The sequence below is a fragment of the Lutra lutra genome, chromosome 14 (genome assembly GCF_902655055.1).
Source record: "Lutra lutra chromosome 14, mLutLut1.2, whole genome shotgun sequence".
Taxonomy (NCBI): Eukaryota; Metazoa; Chordata; class Mammalia; order Carnivora; family Mustelidae; genus Lutra; species Lutra lutra.
Window position 1 is genome coordinate 7,171,889 of NC_062291.1, and position 23,674 is coordinate 7,195,562.

A 23,674-nucleotide genomic window follows, 5' to 3' on the forward strand; every position below is an offset into this window, starting at 1 on the left:
AAAAGAAAGTATCTCAGAATTTATAATCTTATAAAAGCTTGGACTTTTCAGGAATACTGTTGGCTGTGCTTTTAAGCAATTTTGCAAATCAAGGGATGGGGGTAATTTTCTCATAGTTCTCTTTCCTGAAATAATCTTTAAGAACATCTTGGGAGCCAATGAAGGACTGACCGCAGGTCTAAAAGAATTCTGGGTAATCATTTATTCTTTGACTGTAGTCATTTATTCAGTAAGGGGACTGGGCTTGTTTCAGAGCAAAAGGTGAGAGCAGGCCAGGTGAATTATATATACACATTTATATATTTATATATCTCTTACTAAACAAAAAGCCGGACCTCAAGCCCCATGTATCCAAGAGTTGTTTGCCTTTTCCCCAAAGAAAATCTCCTCAGTTCCTAGTAGACAACAGGAGTCTAATTGTTGCCTGAGTGAGCAAGTCACGTAGAACCAAGTAGTAGGGGAAGGATAAGCGTTTTCTCCAATGACAACAGCCCCAAAGGAAAACGCAGGGTTCACACTACACAGAGAGACAAAACGCAGCCCATATACTCAACAGAGTTGAAAGAGTAATTTTCTTAATTTCAGGGTGAGTCGGAGTTGGCAGATGGGATTTCTCTTTCAGGTTCCATGGAAAGAAAAATCAGAGCAAGCACGTACCTTGGCAGGCTCGACCGTCCCCAGAGAAGCCCGGCAGACAGGAACAGGTGTAGGAGGACCCTCCCATGTAGACACACTGAGCCCGCTGGGGTATGTCGCAGTCGTGGAGGCCAGTCTCACAGTAGTTGATAGGGCGCTGGTCCACGACAGCTTCAAACAAAAGGTTGACACACAGTGTTTGGAGAGAGGCCCCAAGTGGTCACGGTAGCCTTCTAAGCAAGTTTCCTCTACATCAGTGGTTTAGTCCACTGAGGGGACTGTGCCTAGAACCCGGACGTCCAGACATCCTGTCAGGCTTCCTCCTCTGACCCCCAGTGGGTTAGTACCCCTGGATTTTCTGTTTTCTGCCACCTGCCTCCACTCAGTCTTCAGAGACGGACACCATGGTTGTTCATCCCACCTGGTACTCAACCTTGGCAAAACCCCGGGGCTTTGTCTCAGGCCACGCTCTATACTGGCTCCCTCAAACACAACTTTCCGTTCACCGAGACACGGAGGTGGGCATGTGTGGGTGTATGTACACACTTGCTGCGGCAACACTGCTGGGGCACCTGGAGCCGAGGACCTGAGACTTCTGCATGGTGGCTTGACCCCTGGCCCACCAGGCAGGTCGAGCACCGACTACAAACGCTGAAGGCATTTCTCATGACGGAAGGAGAAGTAAATGTTTCCAGGGCGGTGAGACAGGTGTAGCGATACTGTGGGTTCTGGGGTGTAAGCATCCCCGAGTGTCTACCAGGTACACACGTGTCCGCCACATGGCTTTGAATACGCCACTTCTCAGATTCTCACATTCTTCCTCTGTGGGGAGGCCGGTGGATGAGCTGTCCTTCTTTACAGGGTCCCAAAGATAGAACCCACAGAACGAGGGCTTGGGAAGCGGGTGAGTGACCAAGGGGGTGGCCGGTAATAACGTCTTGTGCTCTTGCCTCAAGATGGAAGTCAAGGGCTAAGGTCTCGGGGTACTTTCAGTGGCGGGTGCGGGTTCTCTGGGGTTCCCAAGGCACCATTTAGCTTCTGGTTTTAAAGCTCTAAGACCCACGACAGAATTCTGTCCCTCAGAACTGATGTTCCTTTCCTTCCCTTCAAGGAGGCCCTTGGTGTCTGGACTATCTCAAGCAAAGAGGGCTTCTCTTCCTTCTCCTCCTCACTGAGTCTTTCCAAGACTGATTCCAGTTTTTCTTGTCCGTGAGAGAGAGAGAGCTCTAAGCACTGTCAGGGGACAGGTCAAGGAGAGGGTATACCTCAAGGCTCCAAATTTCTGGAAAACAGTCACCCAGATGATACCTAACAAGTCCAAGAACACACTCGGCTTCCTTGGGCCCTTCTGTCTTCTCTCTCGTCCCCTCATCTCTAAGGCTCTTCTCTTCTCTAGGGTCCCCCTCCTCCCCCACAAGTCCTTCAGCTTAGCTGCCCGACTTTCAACAAATGAGGGTCCCTCAAAGGTCGGGAAAGTACCCGCAGACAAAACCACCAGGAAACAAGTCTCACTCAGCTTTCTTTTCTCTATCTCTTCCGACACATATTTATGTCATATTTATGTCACCTCATAGGTGGCCATTTTACAAGTGACATTTGCTCACAGCTTCATTTGCTCCACCCTAATTAACAGAGACCCTCCGTACGGGACAAGCAGCACGGGTAGGTCTCGACATTCCCTCCTGGCCATTGTTGTTGCACACGCATTTCTATAATCCTCAAATCATTTCTAGAAAAAGGCAATTTAGAACTGCATTTCTTTACATCACTTTTTTTTTAACGGAAGACCACTTTTCCATGCCAAAGCCATTTGCTTCTTAAAGAAGTTTTAAAAGCCAGCCCTACCATTCCAAACTGTTTAGTTCGACCTGTTTCATTTTCAAAAATACGTGAGGCATTTTTTAGGGAGGTTTCATGTCAGTTAAGAGGGAAAGTCTCTTCTACATTTCTTGACAACGAGCACACAGCCCACAGCCCTGGCAGTGCGTCTCAGTTCTCACACAATTGGAATTTCTAGATGGTTTTGCTGACAACATTCATTCAGAGAGGGGTCAGGACAGTCACAGAGGACAGCGGCTGCCCCGAGAACCTAAGCCACTGGAGGGGACACTGAGGCACCCCGCTGTGCTCTCCTCAAAGGTTTCTGACCTTGCTGAGCTGGCAATTTCTCTACAACTCTGATCCCACCCCTTCCACAAATGGGAAACGATATGCTGGGAGGAAGGGGGTACATTCCGGAAAGGAGAGAAAACCAGGCTCAAATGAGAATTAAAATTTAACTAGAATCCCGGGCAGACTGTAAGTGGGGTTGTGCTTTCCTAGCGCCGCCTTTTCTGAAGAGAAGCATGGAAAAGGACCCTTCCCTGACCTGGAAGGAGCAAAGCCGGCTGCTGGTCCTGAGCCACTGCCGCCCCCCTGGCAGCATTCCCCCAGAACCACCTGCAGGCTGGTTGGGCTGGAAATGAGGTGACGGGAGAGAAGGGGGAGATGCCAAGAAGGAAGGAGAACCAAGGGTAAGAAGTCACAGGTTAGAAGGAGGGAAAGGTGTACAGGGTGTAAAGAGCTCTAAGGAAGGTGGTTTCCCTAGTTACTTTTAAGTTCTGAACATAAGGTCACAAAAGTGAGTGTTTTACATTAATTTTTCCCAACAATACGATAGGCAGGGAAGGGAGAACACTGGGTGAAGCAAGCCCTCTTCCTGGCATGTGGGATGGGCAGGTACATGGTGTTGTGCACTGCACAAAGACACCCACTTGAGGGGGTCAGTGGAACCTCAAATCTCCCCACGTACCACACATAGAGCCGCATATCCTAGGGCTATGGCCATGCAGAGGGGGGTTGTCTGTGTCTTCACGAAAAGGTGATTTATGGACTGTTTTCATACTTTGCACATTCTAATTAACTGTAAAAGCTGGCATGCAGTGGAAAAGAGAAAGGTTGCAGGTTTACAGAAAATGCCAAACACGGAAGTCCACGAGGCAGTTCCCCACAGTAAACCGAACCTCACGGAAAGAGGCCCGCAGCCCCTGCACGAGCCCCAGCCCTTCACTGTCGGCGACCACTGCACCGGCCTCCTCGGCTGTCCCAACTCACTTCTCTCCCTTCCCTGCTGAGACCTGGGATAAATCTTTCCAACTCGGGCTTTCTGTGCAGCATACAGTTGTGACGGAGAATTTCGGCAGAGGTGACCCAGCGACAAGACAGAGTGACTGGCTGTAACGTGTTTAGCCGACGTGGTTTTCCCCGTGAGCCACCTCTCCGCGCTGCGGCTCTCGAAGGAGCTGGGCAATGGGGGCTGGCGGCCGGGCTTGCAGGCAGTGGGGACTCAGGAGGCCTCACGAGGCCCGGACCCGGTGGCACGGCTTCAGGTGACTGTCACATGTGTTCCCGAGCAGTGGGATCCCCGGTTCAGACAATCTCACCCAGAATGTGACATGCAGGGAAATGAAAGGCTGGAGGTCGTGGCGGGGGACAGACGGGCCCCGGCTCCTACGGCTCCTCCCCGGCAGCTCCCAAGGGACCTCCGAGGGCTCTAGGCAACCCCGTGAGCCCACGATCCAGCCCGAGGAAACGAAGTCCAGACACGTGAGGTGTCCTCCTCAAACTCCAACGCCTCGGAGCAGACATCTGCCTCCTCCTGCCCTGCGGTGAGTGCACTCGGCAGGGGGATGTCGCGCCTCCCAGCCACCGACCCTGGAGCCGCATTCTCCCACCCACCAGGGCTGAGTCCAGACGTAATGGAAACGGGGCTGTCATGAAAAATAAACGTTCAAGTCGCCTCCATCTCCAAAAAGCAGGGAAGGAAGTTGGGCCAAACACACAGAAGTGGTTGTTCTCTACCGAGAGAGAAAAAAGTGACCTTAGCAGAGCCGGGATCTGCACTCCGTGCAAGGGGACCGGCTTCCCAAAATGTGCAGATGTTTGGGTCACATTCAAAACTTGAGAACGGCCTGTTCCCTTCCGCCCTCGGGCCGTCACCTCATCCTGGGACCTCGGCAGCCCTGCCTGAGCGTCAGGGCGGAGGGAAAGGAGCACGCCTGGCTCCAGCGAGCAGCCAGGCAGCGGAAGGGGGCGGCTCCGTGATGCAACACAAGAAGAATCTGTTTTAAAACTGGGACCACAAGGCACCTGGGTGGCTCAGTCGATTAAGCCTCTGCCTTCCGCTCAGGTCATGGTCCCAGGGTCATGAGATCGAGCCCCACATCGGGCTCTCTGCTTGGCGGGGCGCTTCCTCCCCGCAACCCCCCCGCCTCTCTGGCTACTTGTCTGTCAAATAAATAAATAAAATCTTTAAAAAATAAATAAATAATTTATTGGAAGGACAAGTTGAGCTTGGAGGCCCATTCAGCACGCTGCCTGCCGGACCCGGACATCTCCAAGAATCTTTGAACTTAAACTTCTTGGCCCCCGCCAGGTCCAAGTGTGGCAGCAGGAAAAAAGTGGAAACGTCTGAACAGTCTGGCCCTTGGGGCTGGCCCACGAGCACCAGTCCCCATAGCACCGGCCTGCAGCACGGTGAGCCCCACAAAGAGCTTCTCCTCACCTCCTCTGACAGGGCCAAGAAGTTCTGCTAAGGCTCGTGGCTTATTCTAGCACTGCTTCTGCCTTAGGTGGGGGACCCTCGGGTAGGTGGAGGGAAGGGATGAAGTCTGGTTCGTCTTGGTAAACAGCTTCCCCGAACAACAGAAGGCGGGGCCCCCATGTTAGCCAGATGATGACTGGGCGGCGCCTGCACTCAGACTGCGGGCAACACACCCCGCGTGCACGAGCGGTGTGACAAGACATCCTAAGAACTTACCCGATTTGACAAGTCGCCCGCAGAACTTACCCACACAGGCTCCCGCCTCTGAGAACCGATAGCCGTCCACACACTCGCAGCGGAAGGTTCCAGGCTGATTATTGCAGACGGCATGGCTCCCACACACCGAGGGCTGTTCTGAACATTCATCAATATCTACAACAAATTTTTTTAAAAATCCACACTTTAAAAAAAAACACTTCAAATATGGGTAAATACAATGAAATAGAGAGTATTTTGGCCTGCACATGGATCAATTCTAAGACAAACTCTTTTATGGTCCCAAAGTTACATGAATACGATTTTTTTCCCCATTTATTTATTTTTATTTCATCATCAGGAAGAGAGCAGAGGGAGAGAGAACCTCAAGCAGATGCCACGCGGGACGCAAAGCTCAGTCTCACGACCCTCAGATCGTAAGCTGACCTGAAACGAAGGGTCGGACGCTTCACTGAGCTACCCGGGCGCCCCAGTAAGAGTTTTCTTCCTGCGTGTCACTTTCGAGAGTGACCCCAAGGCCCTCCTACGTAACCATGTGCTTCCCCTGCGGGTCCCGGAGGCAGCCGCTGAGTCTGGGGCTCACTAACAACAGGCTGGCCCGCGCTCGTCGGAAAGCCGGGTGCGCGCACGTCAGAAAGCTGGGTGCGCACGCGTCCAGACTGTGAACACGGCTCCTGAGGCCACAGAGCTTACTTAAATGCGCTACTCAAAAATATTACCTTGCCCCATTACAGGTACAAAGCGAAGCTAAACAATATCAGGCCTAATTGTGAATTTATCAATGTTGTCTAGAACTTAATGCACTAAAAGGAAGCTTGTCAGTGAACCGGCAGGGTGATGTCCTCTCATGACAACAAAATATGCTTTGGAGCTGGACATAGCTAGGCTCCAATCTGCCTCCTTTAGTTACCAGCTTGCGTGGTCTTGGGCAAGCTACTAACTACTCAGCCTCAGTTTCCCCGTTGACAAGTGAAGCACAGTATGACTGACCTTGAGGGGTTCTGAGGACTACAGGAGTTGGATGTAAGCCAGAGGAACGCCTAGTATGCTCAAGAAACGTAGCTATTATAATTTTCAGGGGTTCATCCTATAGCCGTGGGGATGGATTGGGCCGATCTAGGGACATGGCCCTCAGATGGCCACCAGACATCAGGGTCCAATCTGCAGCTAAGCCCACAGCAAGGCTGGTTGGCCCAGACAAGAAGCTGAGCTAACTTGTCATCGCCCTGATTACCTGTCCACTAATGGACTGAAATAAACACAATCACACGAGGTTCTTCCTATACCAGCCTCATCCTCTGAGTATGCTGAGTACGAGTATTCTAGAAATGCCGGCATTTCTAGAACCTTGAGACATGGGGACGTCATTTCATGGTGAGCTGAGATCATACAAGTCCCCTCCTCTTCTCACCCTCCTCCAATGCCTTCAGGGAAATTTCACACTTGGAAGACAAAGCCTCATGCGTCTATCTCCAATGGCCAGCCTCGCCCGTCTCTTCCCTGGTGAGACATATAACCTGCTGGCCTATCAGACCACATTGCCCAAGACAAGCACTTCTGCCACATCTGCCCCAGAGCCTGACCTCTACCCGTGCAAACACCCAAATCAAATGGTATTCAGCTTTTTAAATATGTATCGCCAATGTCACGTTCCTGTGCAATGTTTAAGATACGAGATCTCACACCAGAGGACCGCTCCAGGCACAGGTGGGAGGTCACAGCACACAGCCCCTCCCTTTGGGGGCTTCACGGCCCTTTCCACGAACTGGAGCTGGCGTGTGGCTGCGGGATACTCAGCACGGCCCCATCCCCCAGCTGCTGCTCCGACAACACAGGAAGAAAAAAAAAATCGGTTCAGTTTCCACGGTCTCTGTGCCCTGACTCTCAGAGGACACTCCCTGCACAGATATCTGCACGCCCTGTTCAGACCGTAGGGCTCCGGAGCTTGGACTCCACTGCCAAAGCCCAAGAGCCCAGAGCAAGAATTTTCAGTCAAAGGGACAGAGCGAAATCACCCAGGGAAGTGTTCCAAGTTCCAGTCCTCCCCCTGCGGTTTGTGGACAGGGATGCTGCTTGGGTGATTAGGAGGGTGAGCACTCCCTTAGCCTCTACCTACTGCTGCCCAGTAGGACCTGCGAGCCCATGGGATGAGGAAGGGGATGGTCCCCTGGCATGCGAAGGTCCCTCTCTCTCTATACACCCAAGCAGGTGACACCTTTTCTGTAGGGCAAGACTCTAGGAGTTTCGTCCTTATAGTGAAATTCTTCCGAATGTCTAATCTAAAACCTCCCTTCTGTAAACCAAGGGTGGGACTTTAAACCTTCCTTTAGTCGAAACAGTAAACTGGTGCTAACTGCCCCCTCATAAAATATCACAAAATCTCCTTCAAGTTTGTTGTTTTTCTCTCTGGGAAGAGATCTCCTTGCACATAGATCAGTCTCTAGCCCAACAGGAAAGTCCTGGATAATTTGTGTAATTATTGCTTCCTAACTTTTTTCAGAGTGGCTACTTTTCATGTATTTTCAGCAAATCTAAATTTGCCCCTTTTCTGAGGGCCAGGCTCTCTGAGGAGAAGAGTCTCATGACTGATTTGTTACGTGCCTGTGTGTGCCCAACATTACCCGAAGAGGTCATCCAAAACCATCTCTACAGACTCCCCGCTGAGGAATGTATGGGAGTCATCCTGCCAGGCAGCAGAACTCTGCGATTCATCTGGAAACCTTCTCCAAGCTATGCTGGAGGGACACCGTGCAACGTGTCACCAACACCGGGCTTGCTGGGGATGTCATCTATCATCACATCAGTGTTACACAAACTGAGTTACAAAGGCTCATTCTCATTCTCTTCTAAGTCACTTTCCAGGTCAAAATAACACACAACGTGATTTGCCTAATGCAATTTCCTACCAACAGCCTCACGTCTCGATGCATTAACACTCCGAGGCACGTTCTAGTGACCCCGAACAAAACAGTAGCCTGACCAGGAATATACTCACATTCCGTCATGCTAATCCCCCAGAATAAGGACTAACCAGAGAACAAAAGCAAGTCCACACACGACCACCTGTCTTCCTGAGTGAGCACAGCGAGAGTTCTCTGTGACAGCAACAGAGTAGGGAAGGTATGGCCGGGTCGTGCGCTGGGAGGTGAAGCAAGCATTCCCACTACGGTCCGCTCAGGTGCCGGGAGTGGACGAATCAGCCGGAGGTCATGGCTCAGCAGCAGTGGGTTGGGGTGTCTCCATGCTTTACTCACATGTGTTCATCTTACGAAGTCGAGGTAGGGCCATGTAAAGACCAAGAAGGTATACGCTTCCAGCAGAGAAGTGAGGGAGCCCCCTCACTGCATGGTGTCCAAAACCATCTTCCTGGCCCTGGGAGGGCTCTGCCCCCCACTCCCCAGCTACCATGCTGCTTCAAACTGGCCTGAGCCAGCTCAGCCATGTAGGACTGTTGGGCCATGTGGGGGAAATTCTGGAACACTCTGATGATTAGAGGCACGTAGGAACTCTGTCCCCTTCCCAGTCGTCTGTTACAAGGAAGGAGAGCGTGGGACTGGATTCTACCACCTGTACAAAGCCATCAGCAGGCTAAACGGTTACACGGTCTGTTCCTGCAAGCATGTGTTCCTGCTCCCCATTATTTCAGATGCCCCAGTGAGCACCTTACTCTGAGCCAAATACAGGAACATACTGACAGTAGGACCTGCCAACCTTTATGTTAAATCAGCACACGAGATCTGCCACTCGTCAGAGGGCTGGATGCCAGACCCTAGGCATCACCCCTCGATTTCATGGCTCACCGGATTCTCAGACCCCAATCCTTCAAGGGGACTGGTCATCTTTCTGGCCAAACATACAGGTGCATGCCACTCTTTCACTAGGGGAACATCCTTCTAGCATCTGCGACACCTGCTAGCGAGCCCTCGGCTGCAGATTTAGGCAGCTCTGATTGAAGTGCTTGACACTCCTGCACTGCTTGCTTCTGCTGGATGGACTTGTCACTGTGTTAGGAATCAACTAACTGACCCTCGGTAGTGCCCTAAAACTTAGTCACAAAGACATGGGTAAGTATGCAAAATTATATTATAATCAGGAGCGCCTAAGGGGCTCAGTCAGTTAAGTGTCTGCCTTTGGCTCAGGTCATGATCCCAGGGTCCTGGAATCGAGTCCCGAGCCAGGCTCTGTGTTCAGCGGAGAGCCTGCTTCTCTCTCTGCCTGCTGCTCCCACTCTCTGACAAAGAGTAAATAAATAAATAATAAATAAATAAAATCTTTTTAAAGACTCTTAAAAAAAGAACGTATTAGTATGCAGCTGTCATGGGTAAGTATTCGAAGTTAAACTACAATCAAGTAAGTCTGGTGAGAAGGCAGTGAGCATAACGCTCGCGCGTGAGTCAGATCCCCGGTCCGACATTCCGGTGTCACCAGCTCGCTCGGGTGAGCCGCAGCATTTCTAAGCTACAGACAAAGGAACGAACCTGCCACCAGTGGAACAGCCATGATCAAAGTAAATATATAAATAAACCACATTAGCAAGTGTTGGCCAGGACGTGGCCGAGGGCAGCCCCCGTGCGCTGCTGGTGGGAATGTGAAATGGGACCCCCGCCGAGGGGAGAAGTGTGGAGGTGCTCGAAGAGCCAAACCGGGAATCACCCTGTGGCCCAGCGACTCCACTTCTGAGTGCGGCCCTGGAGACTTGAAAGCAGGGACTCAGACAGGTATTTCGTACACTCGGGTTCACAGCGGCATCACCCACACCAGCCAAAAAATCGAAGCAACCCAAGGGTCCACAGACAGATGAAGGAGTTAAACAGACGGCAGTGAGTGCACCAACGGGATCGATTCCCACCTTCAGCAGGAAGTGATCTGGGCCCAGGCTACCACGTGGTGAGCCCTGAGGACACTATGCTCAGGGAACTGAGCCAGTCATGGGAAGGACAGGACCGTGTAAGGCCACACTATGAAGTATTTAAAGAGTCACATTCATGGAAGTAGGGGCTGGGGGGACAAGGAAATGGGGAGTTTTTTAATGGGGACAGTGTTTCAGTTCTGCAAGACGACCACAAGAACCCCAGTTGTGGGGCCTGGCACACACCCTGGTGCTCCCCTCGCCCCTCCCCCTCTTCACCTAGCCCTCTGGTCTGCAGACTTCGGACACCTCCTCCTGGCCTCTTCCCCAGCCCCCACAAGTCAGAAGGGATGGTTGTACCAGAGCAGATCCTTCCGTCCCCTCGGAAGCCTATGGAACACTCGCAGGTGAACTGAACCCCAGGGCCAGGGCGACAGGCGGCGTTGGTGTCACACCCATGAGTGCCGATGTAGCAAGGGTTCTGCAGGGCATCCGGGGAGTCATCTGTGAAGGAGAGACAAGGAAGCCAAGTGAGTGATCCAGGGATGCCTGCGGGTTTCCTCCTTCCACAGAGAGCAAGGCCCAGCTGATGACCCAGAGGGTCCTAGAACTAGAAACCAGCTGATTCCCATGTCACCCTTGGGCGGGATCAGCAAAGCACATCCCTCCAGATCCATGCCTGTTTTTGTAAATAAAGTTTTATTGGAAACCAGCCACATCCATTCACTTGCAAATAGTCTATGGCTGCTTCCGTGCCACAATGGTAGAACTGAGATCTTCAGACACTACAGGGCTGGCAAAGCCTAGAATGTTTAATGCAGAGCCTTTTAAGAAAAAAAAAAAAAAAGTACCACCCCCAATGCCCAGGGCCCAGCTGTCACAGGAGGGAGAAAGACACCTGTCTTCCTCCTGCATTATAGAGCTAAGCAAGGACAAACACGGCCGGCCAGGGAGGTGGCCTGGGTATGCAGGGAGCACCAAAAAGAATTAAAAAAGAGAAAGGCCTAATGCCGGACCCCAAGCATATGGAGCCCACGGGGCTGGAAGATTTGGGTGACACGCAGACGGCATACGAGCTCTCCAAATGCCAGCTCACCGCACGCGGCCCAGAGCAGCCCCAGACCGGACCTCGGAGCCAGTGACGTGCTGCCCCTGGGTGGGGGTGCGGAGGCTCCGTGCCGGACCTGCATTGGCTTTACCTGGAGCCTGAGACCCTGAGCACACGCTTTCCTTTCACGGCCGAGCACGAGAGCGCTCGAATACCCTGCCAAAGCTGGCCGTGGCCTTGAACAGTACGCTCCGCCCCACACGGAAGGATGAGGAGAGAGGTTAGGTCCGGGCTACCACTCCTACCCCTCACGGGACCGATGGAGTTGCTCAGCGCGTAGCGCAAGATCTTCTCCTCACGGTTGTACAGGACAAACACGCTGTCCACGGACAGCTGCTGGGTGCTGGGCAGGCCCGGCCGGGAGGGGTCGTGGGCGCACTCCTGGAAGGTGATGGTCTGGCGCCACTGGTAAGCGTGGATGTCGGAGGGGGCGGCGCCGTCCTGCTCTGGGCCCATCACGGTGTACTCCCGGGATGAGGACGACGTGATCACTGCGATGCGGCGGCCGGAGAAGGGAGACAAGGCAGAGCGACAAACGGGGCAAGAGGTTTAGTCGAGGGCTTTCAAACCACGGGCAGCGGTCTCTGCCCAGATGAGCGATCCGATGGAACAGGTACCTAAGACCATTTACTTCTGTGTTGGGACTCCTTGTGCTACCTCAGTCTCCCATACTGTTATGGTCTTGCTGGTAATATTTCTCGCTTTCTCTCCTCAAGGGCTCTTTGTAACTTCTGAAGCCACCCAGAATCAACCGAGAGATCGAGTCTGGTGGAAAGGGCACACACGGGAAAGCAGGTTCACCTGAACCTACACCAGCACGCGCAAGCTGTGCAATCGCGGGCCACTTACAACTTCTTTAGTCCCCATTTCTTTTACAAGTAGGTTGGGGTGAGAATGAGATAATGTGTATCAAATTTCTGGACCCAGGCAGGCTAACGCTACTAAGATAAACTACCACTGATGTAGCATTGACCTCGTGACTAGCAGAGTGCTGGCAGCTTTCTATAGGTTATTGCATCTGGGATTGAACAAATAGTGGCAGCTATGTATCACCCTAGATGAAGCAGTTCTCGGATTCAAAAAAAACAAAAAATAAAAAGAAGACACTATGTGGGTTTCATGTAGACAATTTCTGGAAAATTACTAAAATGCTGTGAGCAAACCTCAAGAGAGGAGAAGAGAGACAGTCTTCCCCGCTCAGGAGAGAGCCTGATTTTCAACCATACAATGAAACTCTCAACTTCCTATTAAAAAAAAAGAAAGAAAGAATAAAAGGCTCTTTATATTTGTGTGCTCTGCTATAGTTCATAACAAAAGCCAGAGGATAAATAAAAGATTAGTATAAGCTGCCTCTTGTCCAGCTCCCACGTGCTACGCTGCCAGAAACACCATCTGGTCGCAGGCTGACTGCAGCCGGGGTCCCGCTGCTCATTCCAGCTCCCATTTACCAAGCCGCGTGGTCTCCAGGGGAGCCTGATCAGGCCACAAGCCGTGGTAATTAGTACAACCTCGCTGGATGGCGATTTAATGAGAGACTTCAAAAAGCTCCTATTGTTTGGCTCAGCAACTCTACTTCTAGGAATTGAATCTTAGGAAAGAATCAGAAATTTGGTTAGGATTTATGATGAAGATGGTCCTTGGAACTCATTGTGGGATGGGAAAATTGGAAATAACATAAGCTTTAGAGAAGAGAATGGTTTAAGTTAATGGCCATATAAGAGAGTAGTGCCGATTCATTAAAAAGGATTTTCAAAGCCTATTGAATGAACTATAAAGCATTCAGGATTTTAAATTAACTGGAAAATGAAGATATAATAATGGAGTACCACTGCGATTCTATTTAAGTAAAAAACTATATACCCAACTGTAGAGAACATAATAATACTGCATCAATGTCAAGTTTCCTGACGGTGATCATTGTGCTGTGTCCACATAACAGAATGTTTTTGTTCTTAAGAAAAACGGGAGACTTATTCAGGGGGTGGACAATCACAATGGCTACAACTTACTTTCCAAAAATTTATTATTTGCATAAATATATATATATATATATATATATATATCTAGGTAAGAGAATGGTAAAATATATATGGCAAAATCTTAACAATTGGTGAAACTGGGTAAATGGCAGGTGGAAATTGTGTTACTTTCAACTCTTATGTAAGTGTGAAATTATGTGAAATACTAAATTAAAATATAGGTGTATACATATATACATATGCACATATATTTACATACGGATACAACAGCCATGCTGTAGGTTATATCCCTAGGACTTACAAGATCTATATTGAAATATTATATATATATATATATATACATATATACATATATACATATATATATATATACATATATATATATATACTTATTTACTTATTTATTTAAAATGGGGTATTTTTCAAGATTTTTATTTTTAAATAATCTTTACACCCAAGGGGGGGCTCAAATCCTCCAGTCCACCCCCCACCTACCACCCAGACAGCCAGGAGCCTCTGCTGGGGTATTTTATATGTAAATGGAGAAAAGGCTGAAAGGAAATAATTTAAACCTAATAATAATTATGCCCCAGTTTTACCATTATGCGTAATTTCTTTTTTGGGGGCACTATTTTTCTATATCTGTATTATGTCTGTGCATTATGTCTGTAATTAGAGGAAAAGGTGATTTTAATAAGCTAGTGCCCATCTGTTTCCCGCTAGGAAGCCCAGGGGACTGCCCTGGCATAGGGCCGCTGGAGCGGTGGGTAGGTCTGGAGTCAGTGGGGAGCTGGGGTTGTCCCCACAACCCTCTCCCCCCGGCCCCTGCCCCCTCCCCCCATCTCCTTACCCCCATCCCCCCTGCCCCCCATGCAGCGCTGGTGGCTCACCCCCACGGGAGTAGTGGTAGAGCTCCGTGTAGGGCTCGATGTGCACGGAGGAGCCGAACGGGATGTGGGGCACGTGGCCCTCCAGCTCCGTGTCGATGGTCAGGTGTCCATGCTCGTCAATGCCGCTGAACTGCTGCTTGATGATCAGCTTGCCCGGGGACCCCACGAAGGTCACCTCAGCCTGGCGGGTGAACTCGCCTCCTGGAAAGCAAGGCCCGTCATTCTACCATCTGGGAAGTCCCCCTCAGGCCAGCCCCAGGCTTGGGGGTGCTGCCCAAGGAGACTCGCACCTCCTCCATGAGCGCTTTAGTTGGGTCGGGAGACACAGAGCTGGTGACGCTGAGGGCAGAGCCGGGACCTCCACGCGGCCCCGCTGAACACAAACAGAGGAGAGAAGCTGCTTCCCAGCCCCACACCAGCCTCTGGGACATGGCGGGACAGAGCTGGGAGATGCAAAGGACAGGAGTCTGACTCCCAGCTGTGCCAGGTACTGACTGAGCGAACCGGAACAAGTTACCCAACCGCCGAGCCTCCGTGTCTTGATGATAAAGACTGATACAGCCTACCTTGTGGAGACTAGATGAGATAAAGCATGTTACAAAAGTGCTCTGTCAAATGTCAAGGTCTCCAAGATGCCAAGTGGTGATGACAACTGTTGGAACAGTTCAGTGCGCTGCACACCATCACTGGTCCCCAAAACTGCCCAGGGAGCACTCACGACGGGGGTTGGCGCAGCAGCTCCCCTCAGCCTGTGCAGCCCCAGACAGCGGCAGAAACACTTGCCCTACTACCAGCTTCTTCTCTTTTCCACATGTGCAGACCCCCAGGACGGTGGGGATGCTGGCAAACTACGGTCCCGGCGCGAACTCTGGCCGGCAGCCCTGGGGCCAAAAATGATGTTTACGTTTTTAAATGGTTTATTAAAAAGCCAAAAGAATAACATTTCACAGTACGTATATTATCATACATATTTCACATATATAATATGTGAAAATTATATGAATATTGAGTTTTAGTGCCCACTAGCAAAGTTTCATCAGCCACACTAACTCATTTACATACTAGCTACGGTGCTTTTGCTCCCGAGTTGCAACGGAGATGTATAGACAAGAATATTTAGGCAAGGGGTGCATGGGTGCTCAGCAGGTTAAAGCCTCTGCCTCCGGCTCAGGTCATGATCCCAGGGTCCTGGGATCAAGCCCCGCATCGGGCTCTCTGCTCAGCAGGGAGCCTGCTTCCTCCTCTCTGCCTACTTGTGATCTCTGTCTGTCAAATGAATAAATAAAATCTTAAAAAAAAAAGAGAGAATATTTAGGCAAAGCAAATATTTACGATCTGTCCCTTGGCAGAGAAGGGGACAACCCCTGCTTTATAGTAAGGACCCAAGTCCCAGGCAGATATCCAAGTGCTAATCCAGTTCCCGGGGCAGTTAAAAGCCACTGTAGTAACACAGATTTGCTGTGGCAGGGAATTTGTCAAGTCTCCCTCGGCCTGGCTGATGATAGTTGTTACGAAATATTGCCAGTTTAAATGAACCCACAGACAAAGCAACACCATGTTGAAAAGCTGTGCAGGGAAGGAGCAGCATCTGTGGTCTGACTGCAAAGCTCCGCTGTATGTGCAAAGGAAGGAGCGTGTTTGCATGAGAACATGAACTCAGTAATAATACTCGGGATATATGCGCCTGGGGGAGAGAGGGAAAAAATATTAGGCCATGCATTTGATATCTTATGGGTAGGTGCTCCCCTTTCCAAATATGTATCCTCTCCTTTCTTAAAATGATCACATTTCCGGAAGCCTCTGTAGCTGTTGGAGGGTTACTGTTGCAAAGCCTAGAGACCCTGCCTCACTGTGTCTCCGCGATAAAGTCTGGCTGAGGCTCTGGCCAGGCGAGGCAGTGGGGAGATAACAGACTGAGGCGCTCAGAGGCAGCGATGAGTACTGTGACATAGAGCAGGCTCCAGGTCCTGCGAATGGCCAGAGAGGAAGGACACAGTCTCTCATATCCAAGCTGTTCCAGGAAAGGGCCTTCAGCATGCACAGCGGAGCTGGCCTCAGCAGAACATGGGAGAGGCCATGGCCACACTATGGAAATGCCCTCCCGCCCCGAACCTGACCATCTGTCCACATGTTTACTAAAGACTGAACTGTCCCTGACAGGGTAGAGCCTCTAAAAAGCTCCAAGGAAAGTCAGGTTTTCTAAGACTTGAGAGGATTGTGTTTCTCAGGTTTAATTTTCCAGCTAGAAATGAAAAGTTTCTGTTCTCCAAGCAGATACCGAAGCAATGTCAAATATCAGATCAGGTTGGCTGGGAATTTGGAGGCAGGACTAAGAAACAGAATGAGGGATGGGAGGCTTGAGAAACACTTCGGGGTGGGACGCTGGAAGAGATGACCTCATGTACCCTGCTGGAGACTTCTAAAACCTCCACCACGAAATCACTCCCTGATCAAAATGCAATTCTAGATGGCCTTAGTAAGTATATACTAGTCAAAAAATTAATGATGGTTTTACCTCAACATCTTCTTTCTGGAGCCCCCAAATGCTCATCAGTAAGTTGTCTGCAGACCTGGAGTTCCCCTTCCATTCACACCCAGGCTCCCCAGGCACCCCCGGGAGGCCCACTGACTATAATGTCTGAGACAGTTTACCTGTGATGCTGAACCCATTCTTGAATCCATCCTGTTCCACCGCAAACATCCATCCAATGATGCCTCCGACAGGGGCCAGGGGAAGCAGAGAGTAGCCAACGGTCTCGGGAATGGTGCTGATGGCTGTGTAGGAGCGCCCATGGTTCATCACCACGTAAGAGTGGAGGTCGGTGTTCTCAAAGACGATGGGGACCGGGCTGTTCCCCACAAAGATCCTTCCTTTCACCTTGCCATTAACTCGCTGGGGGGAGCCTGAGCAGGAAACAAAGAAGCCAGCCTTTTCAAAAAGAAGAACGTGCCTGGTAGGACCTATACCTGTATTTAAAAAAAAATTTTTTTTAAGATTTTATTTATTAATTTTTAAAAAAGATTTTATTTATCTGTCACAGAGAGAGAGTGAGAGAGAGAGCACCAGCAGGCAGAGTGGCAGGCAGAGGAGGAAGAAGCAGCAGGCTCCCCACTGAGCAAGGAGTCCGATGCGGGAGTCAATCCCAGGACCCTGGGATCATGACCTGAGCTGAAGGCAGATGCTTAGCTGACTGAGCCACCCAGGCATCCTGGACCTGTACCTATAAAGCAAGGAGACAGAACAGCATTGGGGTAAAGGGCTTTGGGTTAACTCAAAGTAGTTGTCCCCAAGAGGACAGTACATACAACCCCGTCTGTGAGCCTTAGAAATTCCAGTATCCTGCCTCTCTCCCATGCTGATGGATAACAGCACGGAAGGAGCTCCAACGGGAGCCACATGTGATGGAGGAACTTTGGGGACAAATGAAATAATCTTAGGATAAGAACAGTGTCACGGGTGATGCAGAACTAGGTGATCCCATCACTGATCACTTTTGAGTGTCTAAGGGATGGAATGAGCAATTTGGGTGGGACAGAGGGCCAGAATGGATGGTCCTGGGGATCTGGGACATTTGGGGGCCTGATCTATCACACATCTTAACACACAGCTTGGGCTCAATTACAGTCCTCTCGCCCAAGTGTGAGGACTGTCCATCGGCCCAAGAGCCAACAGCCATAGGCACTGCAGATGTCATGCACCACACAAATGTGGCCAATGGCTCCGACCAGCTTGTAGGCGAGGGCATGTTCATGGCTGACTGTTCCATTCAGACAACTGGGAAAGATATGCAACCTACTATGGAAATTTAAAAGCTTTTGCCATTAATTACCTAATAATATATAAAGAATAATATTTTTGTTTTAAAAAACACGTTAATAATAATTGTCAGCATATACCTGGGGGAAAATACCAGAAGAGATATACACAAAACTGCTAGGAGGGATTAACTCAGGGTAATACAGTAAAGTTTCATTTGCTATAACATATGCCTCTATGTTTCATGAAGATCTAGGAGGTGCATATGTTCCTGTTTAATCAGGAAAATGTCAGATCTAAAGAAATGAAGTTGTTCTTGCATTCAAATAAGAAAACTTGGGGCGCCTGGGGGCTCAGTGGGCTAAGCCTCTGCCTTCAGCTCAAGTCATAATCTCAGGGTCCTCGGATCGAGCCCCGCATTGGGCTCTCTGCTCAGCAGGGAGCCTGCTTCCTCCTCTCTCTCTTCCTGCTTTCTGCCTACTTGTGATCTCTGTCTGTGTCAAATAAATAAATAAAATCTTCCAAAAAATTTTTAAAAAATAAGAAAACTGAAGGTTACCATATGATCCAGAAATTCCAACTCCTGGATATATTCCCCAAAGAACAGGAAAGCTAGGTCCACACAAAAACTTGTACGCAAATGTTGTTAGTAGCCTTGTTCATCACGGCCAGAACGCCCATCATTGGTATAACAGCGCAACAGAACACATAGCTAGAAGAAAGGAACCAAATACTGACAGATGCCAAAACACAGACGGACCCTAGAAACACCTGCTAAGTGAAAGAAGTCAGACTTGGAAGGTTACATATTGTATGATTCCGTGGAATGAAATGGAAAGGTTTCCGAAGAAGACAACCCATCAGGAGAGGGCGTGGATCAGTTGCGGACAGGGGCGGGGGACCCGGGGGAAGTGGGGAAGACGGCTAGTGGATACAGCGTTTCTTTCTGGACTGATAAAAGTGTTCTACAACCAAACAGAGGTGATAGTTGCCCAAATGAGTGAAGAGCCGGAAACCCACCGAACTCTATGCTTTAAACAAGGGTGTTAATTATATCTTTAAGAAAACTGAAGGACCAGAGAGTTGAGCATCTATTTCTGGGCTCTCTATTCCGTTCCATTGATCTATATGTCTGTTTTTGTGATGTCCACAATAGCCAAACTATGGAAAGAACCTAGAACAGATGAATGGATAAAGAAGATGTGGTTCATATACACAATGGAATACCACGCAGCCATCAAAAGAAATGAAATCTTGCCATTTGCAATGACATGGATGGAACTAGAGGGTATTATGCTGAGTGAAATAAGTCAATCGGAGAAAGAGAATGATCATATGATCTCTCTGATATGAGGAATTTGAGAGGCAAAGTGGGGGGTTTAGAGGGTAGGGAAGAGAAAAAATGAAACAAGATGGGATGGGGAGGGAGGCAAACCATAAGAGACTCTTAATCTCACAAAACAAACTGAGGGTTGTGGGGGGGAGGGAGGGGGGAGGTTATGGACATTGGGGAGGGCATGTGCTATGGTGAGTGCTGGGAAGTGTGTAAGCCTGATGATTCACAGACCTGTACCCCTGGGGCTAATAATACATTATATGTTAGTTTAAAAAAAAGGTAATAAAAAAAAAGAAAACTGAAGGGAGAGGTCAACAGGTCACCTTGGGCTGTTCAGGTTTGATGCAGAATTAAATTCAATCAGTTATCGATTGCACATACATTGGTTCTCTTCCTAGATTACCGGGGACAGGATGTTCATGCCCAGCTCCTTCCCTTGAGACTCAGCAGAGTTTTCGGAATGCAGTAAATTCTCAGTGAAGTCTGTTGAGTAACCCTGGACAGACAGGCTCACCCTTGAGCACCATCACCCATGTGCAGATCTTTTGCTGTGTTCAGTACACGCAAGCCATTATGCAGGGTCACTGACCAGACAAGGCATGCTTGATACACACAGTGCTTCTGCACACAGATTGTGTCATTACACCGGGGAGTGCTATGCAGTTGGAAGACTAATAGCGAAAAAATGCATCCCCCAAACAATTACAGAAACAAGCAGGAAAGCCAAGTGAAGGAAACCAAACAAATTTTTTCCACCAAACCTTGAGCCAGAAAAAAGTTTTAAAAGTTGCAAGAATCCAACAAATATTTAAACCACAGAACTATTATGGGGCGTGTATATAATGTCAAAATATGCAGCTGGACAGTCTGTTATAGCTGAGCTTGCCACCAAACAAACTGCTCTGCATTTCCAGCTCTGATACAGGCGTGGGAAGAGCTAGGAGGTTGCTCTTTGAGAATGAGCTCTCCTTGCAGATTCTGGAAGCTTCTCTCAGGCCAAGAGAAGTACAAAAGCCAAGCCTGAAACAAAGAAGCAAAGGCACGTCATACCTGGGGTGGTGGGATTTCAAAGAAAACAGAACATATTTACAGAAGTTCAGAACATCCCCCCGAATTTACATGAGACGGAGACATAATTTTCTTTCATTTCTTCAGATGGTATTTAGCAAAACTCACTTTATCTCACTGTGACCCAGAAGGAAACTTTTTTTAGCAAATTGAAATAACTGATTTAACTACAGCTATGGCTGGCGATGTGAAAAACAGAAACCATTCCTCTGACTGAGTTTAATTTAGTCAAATTTTGCAGAACAGTTGAGGTTCCTCATTCAACACGAGGAAAATGACCAGTGAGTGACAAGTGAGGTGACTTGGTGTCTGAGGGGACAAAGGTACAGTAGGGTCAGGTTTTTGTTGCTCTTGTTTTAATTTTAGTTTATAGCCCCAGGCTCCCGGAGGTCTCACTCTCTGAGTATCATTATCCTGACCCTCTAGGCTTTCACCCAGATTCTCCTGCTCACCTGAGAGCATCAACACCGGTTGGTCCTCTTGGGGGCAAAGCTCGGACTGACGCCGGCCTACAGCCAAATGGGTTTTGGTGTCAGCCCCACAATGGGTCTGGTGCTCCAGAATTAAGTGGCGCACCCCTCATGTCCCGCTCATCATGCTGTGACTTCAGGGGCACGACGAGAGGATAGCCTGAGGGGAAGGGTGCTGGAACACACTTTCCCCACTATGAACTTTGGTCAACACCTGCCCACTGTGGCCCCGCTGGGGTTTCACAAGCTCTCGGGTCTGTGAACAACGCCACAGAGGAGGTTGGAAAGAAACAGAGGAAAACGAGAGGCATTAACCATGCCTGGTCCAGACTGCGTTCTTTCAACACTTCAGCCTTCGTCCCACACGAGGGGCAGCTGTGAAGCTGGGCTCCCACAGGCAGTCATTTCCAAGACGGTGAAGGACAGAGCACAGGAAAGAAAGAGACCTCACCATAGTGCTAAAGTGGGCATTCCCTGAGAAATGGGCTTTAGAGAAGGATGAGAAAGAATGGTAATGAGAGATTAAATATCACTTAAAATCTAGTATCTACAAAAAACACTACTTCCCCTTCGGAGAGCTGGGTAGAGGCCAACATTTCAAAACAAATCTCAAAACAAAAACTCCACTCCCTCCTTCTCCCTGCACAAATGGAACACATAAAAGCCAAATGCCTTCTTTCCTTTCCTGAGAGAGAGAGAGAGGGCGCGCACAGACGGAGAAGGAGAGAGGGAATCCAAAGCAGGCTCCACGCCCAGTGTGGAACCCAACACTGGGCCCAATTTCACAACCTGAGATCATGACCCTGAGTCGAAACCAGGAATGGGACTGTTAATGGACTGAGCCCCCCAGGCATCCGCAAAGCCAATTACCTTCCGCAACACACTGCCGGCCGTTGCCGGTGTAGCCGGCCACACAGCTGCAGCAGAAGCCGGTGGCGAAGTCCCTGCACTCGGCGTGCACAGAGCACTGGTGTCTGTTGTTGGCGCACGTCTGGCGGGAGTCCGTGTTGTAGCTGAACACTGTTCAGAGAAAACACAGCACGCTGTCAGCGCTTTGCACAGTGGGGGGCCAGGCTTCCCTGTACTGTGCGTGCCCAAGCCTTGCAGGAATTCCCATCTGCGAGGGGCATTCTGGTCCAGGCTCACCGCCGATAGCCACCTAGGTCCTGCAGTGTCTCCTGCAGTCCAACCACCAAGGCCAGTGGATCTAGAAGAAGTCTGAGAAGTCACAGTGGTGTTATTTAAAAATGTTATAATCCAAGGGGTTGGATCACTGAATCCATATTATCACTGTATCAATACTAGGTCACCTCCACCCAATATCAACCTTAATATGGTACCCGGGTAATGGGGTCAGATTAGCTTAACATTTTGGGACAGAACTCAAAAAAAATTTTTTTTTTACTATCTTTTAACTGTGGTTAAAAATAATTATATATGTATATACATATATCTTAAAATTTGTCATTTTGATGACCTGAAAATATTTTAAAACTTTCCCCTTTTTCTCCCCCAGGGGAAAATTCAGAAGCTCTTACACGTAGAAGCTGATTAGAAATAATTCCCTGGTCACACTTGGTCTAAAGCTCTTTGACCCAAAAAACAAAAAGAATTTCTATTTCAAATTCCTACCTCCCAGCTTCATTTTGTGAGAATTATGAATCATCTCATTAAATTTTATAATCCAGAGCAAATTAATTTAGAATGAAGTTCAAAAGCTCACGGAGCCAGAGGGGGTATGGGCTTTTCGAGGGGATAATGATCCAATTTATAATTGAGTGTTATGAGGGAAGAAAAAAGTAAAGTTTAACCTAGGTAGATGGGATTCGTCTACACAGGCGGGAATTTCCAGTGCGTATAAAGGAGGCGTTTGGCACTGGGAACACTTGGGCCCTAAGCTGAGCACACGACGTGACTGACGGTTTCGGCTCCAGCTGTGGCCCGGCTCCCAGCGGGTCCCTGACGGCCTGCGAATCTGCAGGCGACTTTTCAAGTAACACCAGGAATGTACGGCTGCCTACAGAAAACTGACCTTTCTCATAAATACAGTGAAAGAAAGCCATGGGACAGAGGAACAGAAAAACATCTGTTTTAGACACATTGGGGGTTCAAATCTAGGCTTTGATCAGGACCAAGTACTATCTATATACCTCCCTAAGTCGTTAGTGCTAGCTGTGATCTCATGTCAAAGCGATGGCTTCACAGATAAGAATCCCACAGACACCTAGATAGGGGAAAAGCAGAATAAGACTCCAGACTCCACATGGGCGAGTCAACATACTCCCCATATCTGGGGGGGATTAGTCTGGAACCAGCTATTTAAGGGCAGAGAACTGTGCGCTGAGAGCTGTTAGCATCGCCCCAGGAAATCCGGGATGTGGAGGGGAGCTCTGAGTCATGAACCCAAGTCCTCCTCATACCATAAAGGGTAACCTCGCCATGTCTGTGCCTTGGAAGTTGAGCAAGCACAGTTCACGGGGCCACCAGATCCTGTCCGAGCTTTGGGATACTCGAAGAACAGACATTTAGAATGACTGCTGTGAAGCAAATCAGAAGTAAAGAGAAATAAAAATTGAGTGAATCTTGTGGATGGAGTTGATTTCTCTGGGGGCCTTATAACCTCGTACTAGAATCAAAGCATTATGTGGACGCTTGGACCATCTCACGTACGTGGATGTTAGAGGTTACAGGTCAGCCTGAAGCTGAATCAGTCCTTCAGCTCAGTTTGAACATCTGTTATAAGACAAATCAAAGCACGCTGGTGCGCCAATGGTTTTTCCATC

General features: G+C 49.2%; 1 protein-coding gene across 1 annotated transcript in view; it reads right to left on the reverse strand.

Moving 5' to 3' along the window:
* The window catches only part of NID1 (nidogen 1), an 81,419-nt gene that overhangs the window by 25,820 nt on the left and 31,925 nt on the right, over window positions 1-23,674 (reverse strand). Inside the window, exons 5-11 of the mRNA XM_047702070.1 lie at window positions 21,762-21,911; window positions 16,913-17,164; window positions 14,261-14,461; window positions 11,637-11,882; window positions 10,644-10,787; window positions 5,465-5,590; window positions 658-807 (exon numbers count right to left, since the gene is read on the reverse strand). Of these exons, the coding sequence (XP_047558026.1) occupies window positions 658-807; window positions 5,465-5,590; window positions 10,644-10,787; window positions 11,637-11,882; window positions 14,261-14,461; window positions 16,913-17,164; window positions 21,762-21,911 (1,269 nt within the window). The remainder of the gene's footprint in view (window positions 1-657; window positions 808-5,464; window positions 5,591-10,643; window positions 10,788-11,636; window positions 11,883-14,260; window positions 14,462-16,912; window positions 17,165-21,761; window positions 21,912-23,674) is intronic.